The sequence below is a fragment of the Oratosquilla oratoria genome, unplaced genomic scaffold (genome assembly GCF_046742065.1).
Source record: "Oratosquilla oratoria isolate Oo_2021 unplaced genomic scaffold, ASM4674206v1 SCAFFOLD121, whole genome shotgun sequence".
NCBI classification, from domain to species: domain Eukaryota; kingdom Metazoa; phylum Arthropoda; class Malacostraca; order Stomatopoda; family Squillidae; genus Oratosquilla; species Oratosquilla oratoria.
The window spans coordinates 194,746-198,103 of NW_027467478.1; the positions used below are offsets into that span (position 1 = coordinate 194,746).

General features: G+C 50.0%; 1 protein-coding gene across 1 annotated transcript; it reads left to right on the forward strand.

Annotated features, from left to right (window-relative positions):
• The first annotated feature begins 780 nt into the window (after positions 1-780).
• LOC143022588 (uncharacterized) lies at positions 781-2,933 on the forward strand. The gene is made up of 2 exons (XM_076180884.1): positions 781-1,631; positions 1,665-2,933. The coding sequence occupies exons 1-2, from the start codon at positions 1,257-1,259 to the stop codon at positions 2,805-2,807; spliced, it is 1,518 nt and encodes a 505-aa protein (XP_076036999.1). The 5' UTR covers positions 781-1,256; the 3' UTR covers positions 2,808-2,933.
• Positions 2,934-3,358: the final 425 nt, after the last annotated feature.

A 3,358-nucleotide genomic window follows, 5' to 3' on the forward strand; every position in this document is an offset into this window, starting at 1 on the left:
GTTGGTGTAACAACCCACAGCGCAGCGATACTGAAAATATTTTAGCCCTGGGTGGGATTCGAACCCAGATCGCCGTAGTGGCAGGCGGGGAGTCTAACCACCGCGCCACGAGGTAAAAGGTGCATGTGAAGTGGTTTTTGGTATGTTTTGAACAGACTGTGGTTTGTGAATGAAATCTGAAATCAATGTTATCAGATCGTACTGATTACGTTCTAGCGTATAATTACGACACTAAACTATCGTATCTCTAATGTATCGTAACTCTATCGTAACTCATTGTTAAGAGAGTTGGAATGCAATAAAAGTACTTATATACTTCACGGGGATCGAATCCGGATCGTCCACATTCAGAGGTATTGAGAGCTACCCATTGCACCATGCTGACCACTAAATTCACTTTGGTAAATAACCTTTAATACTTTAAAGAAGAATGATAAAATAAGGTGATGTCTTGAAGAAATAGAATTTTTCGTGGGGTAATTTTAGATTTTCCGTCAAAGTCCAACTAATATCGTTCTGGGAAGACTTGTCTCCCAACTGTCGATTCTACAGAAAGCTAATTACTTCCTTACTAACTTAGTACTTACATGTGTAATCTGGCTGCTTCTATTCCAGTATAACGCAAAAAAAAAAAAAAATCTTATTTTATTTTTATTCATTTATTTATCTTTATTTATTTATTTATCTATTTTGTATTTGAAATATCTAGTCTTCTATGAAGTGGTTACGTTAGGTTAAGTTGGTTAGGTTAGCTATGTTAGGTTAGGTTTAGGTTATATAGTAATGTGGCGAAATTGCATGTATGAATGTTGCATAGTGTGCCTGGATGGTTGGTATGCGTGTAAGTGATGCGTGAATCGGAGAGTCGAAGCATAAGCAAGGGGGTATGTAGCGAGGGTATGCATGGGGGGACGCCAGGGAGGGGTCCCGGCGTCGCTCACCATACCTCGCATAGAGAGAGTAAGCCTAGCATTGGTGTTGAACACACGTGTAAAATCCTCATGTTCGCTAAGCAGAATAAACAAGAGAAGACTGAACTCCTGCCTTTCCCTGATCCGGAAAATTGTAGGCGTGAACTTGTCTTTAACTCGTGATTCCATGATCACGGCCCATGTGCAATAGAAAAAGGTGAGTTTAATGTACATGCGAATACGTAACAAATGGCGTCAGAAGCGGGATCAGGTTGAAGTGATAAGTGACTTGATATCGAAGTGATAAGTGGTTTGATATTGAAGTGATAAGTGACTCAAGTGATCATGGATGTCACCGGTGATAATAAAGACATAGAAATTGATGGTAAAGACATAGAAATTGAGGGAAAGCAGGAGTCGAGTGTCATGGCGTCGATTGAATGTGAGGACACGGTGTTGCACCGAGAGGCTACTGAACATGTATCTCCTCAGTCAGTGTTGCTCTTGGCACAACACTCAGTGGCCGAGATGTTGAAACACCAACAACAGGTCATGGCAGATATGCTTGCGATCCAAATGGATCAACAAAAACAGGTCATGACTGAAGTGAAAGAGGAACTGAGGGTTATAATGGGGGAGAACATGGGATCGTTAGAAACACGTGCTAACCAGTATACTGACGACGTGTACCACCGTGTGAAGGAAGAGGTTAAGGAGGAGGTGGTGGCAGTGAAAGAAGAGGTTAAAGAGGAGATGAAAGCAATAGAAGAGCGGTACCGTGAGCACATGCAGACGTGTCTTGACAGGGTATCTACACTGGAGGCGGTTTTGGTGAGACAGGAGAATGGGGAGATTGCAGCAAATCTCGATACCGTGACATGGTGCAATGCTGGTGAGCATCGCGTAGTGAGCTCAATCACCCCACCACCTTCACCTCCACCCTCACCTCCTCGTAGCCTCTCGCCGCCACCGGCGTCTGTAAGGCAGAGGAACGACTTTTGCCACGTGAACCCAGGGGACGACCTCACAGGGAGACGTCTGGGGAGTCGTTCAGTTGAACTGCAACCCCGAGGGGCCTGTGGAGGTGGTGAGGTCACGCGGTATGAGAAAGAGAGGAAGGTGATTGAATATGACGGAAAGGTGTCTTGGGACGCGTACCAGGCACAGTACGATGTGGTTGCAGCTCGTCATAGGTGGTCACAGGAAGAGAAGGCCTTTCAGCTGGTGAGTGTGCTGAAAGGGCAGGCGTTGGAAGTACTGGAGCACTTAACCCCCGCTCAACTGCGATGTTACGACAGTGTGGCTGGGGCTCTCCGGCGTCGTTTCGGCAGGAGGCGGCAACCGGAGGTGTTTCGGGCTCAACTGAAGACGAGGAGGCGAGGGAAGGACGAGACCCTTCCCTTACTAGCGCAGGACGTGGAAGCGCTAGTGAGGGGCGCTTACCCCATGGCCACGGAGGACACCGTGGACATGTTGGCCAAGGACTGCTTCGTGGACGCTCTTCACGATAGGCAGTTACAGATCCACGTGAAGCAGGCTGCGCCCAAGAACGTGAGAGAGGCTTTGGCAAGGGCAGCGGAGTTTGAAGCCTTTCTCATGAGCGTCAGCCCTGCTGCTCCCCCTCCCAGCGACGCGTGGAAGCGTCGTCCGAGCCGTGCTTGGGCCAGGCGTGCGCAGGCAAGTAGCAAACCATCTCAACCTGGTGGGAAGGTGAGCTCCAAAGCCTTTCAAAGGATCGTGCTTCAACTGTGGTCAGGTAGGTCACAAAAAAGCACGACTGCAAGAGGAGGGCACGGTCGCTGGAGGACGGAATGCGACCGGTGTTCGAGCCCTGCTGCTGGAATTGTGGAATACGAGGACACAGTTCCCCTGAGTGCCGCCAGCCCAAGGGGGTGACGCCGTCGGCGGGAAACTTGAAGCAGCTGGGGGCCGGGGCACCTTCCCAGCAGAGCACTCGGGCGCCCCAAGCCAACTAAGGTGTCGTCAGGTGGCGGCGTCCCACGCCATCAAGGTGACAGGGAGTATCAATGGACGCCAAGTGGAGATGGTAGTGGATACGGGGGCAGAGAGGACCTTCGTACGAGAGGGAGTCCTACCAGAACGTGGTGTGAAGTGCGTGGGTCAGCAACTGTGCGGTGTTACAGGAGACTGTGTACCGGTGAAGGGACCGGTGTGGGTGAATCTGGCTGTAGGCAGGGTGACTGAACGCCTGCCTGTGCTTGTGTCGGAGATGGAAGATGAATGCCTGTTGGGGTTGGATTTCCTTAATCGCATGGGGGCGTGTGTTGATCTCCAGGAGGGTAGGATGTCAGTGAGAGGCTATGAAGTGCCTTTGAATCCTAATGGAGAGCTCGCCACGAGGGATGAGGTAAGGGAACCCAGAGGGCAGAGATCTCCGGCCGTCAAGTCACCCAGCCAAGATAAAGCACGGAAAGGAAGAGTGGCCC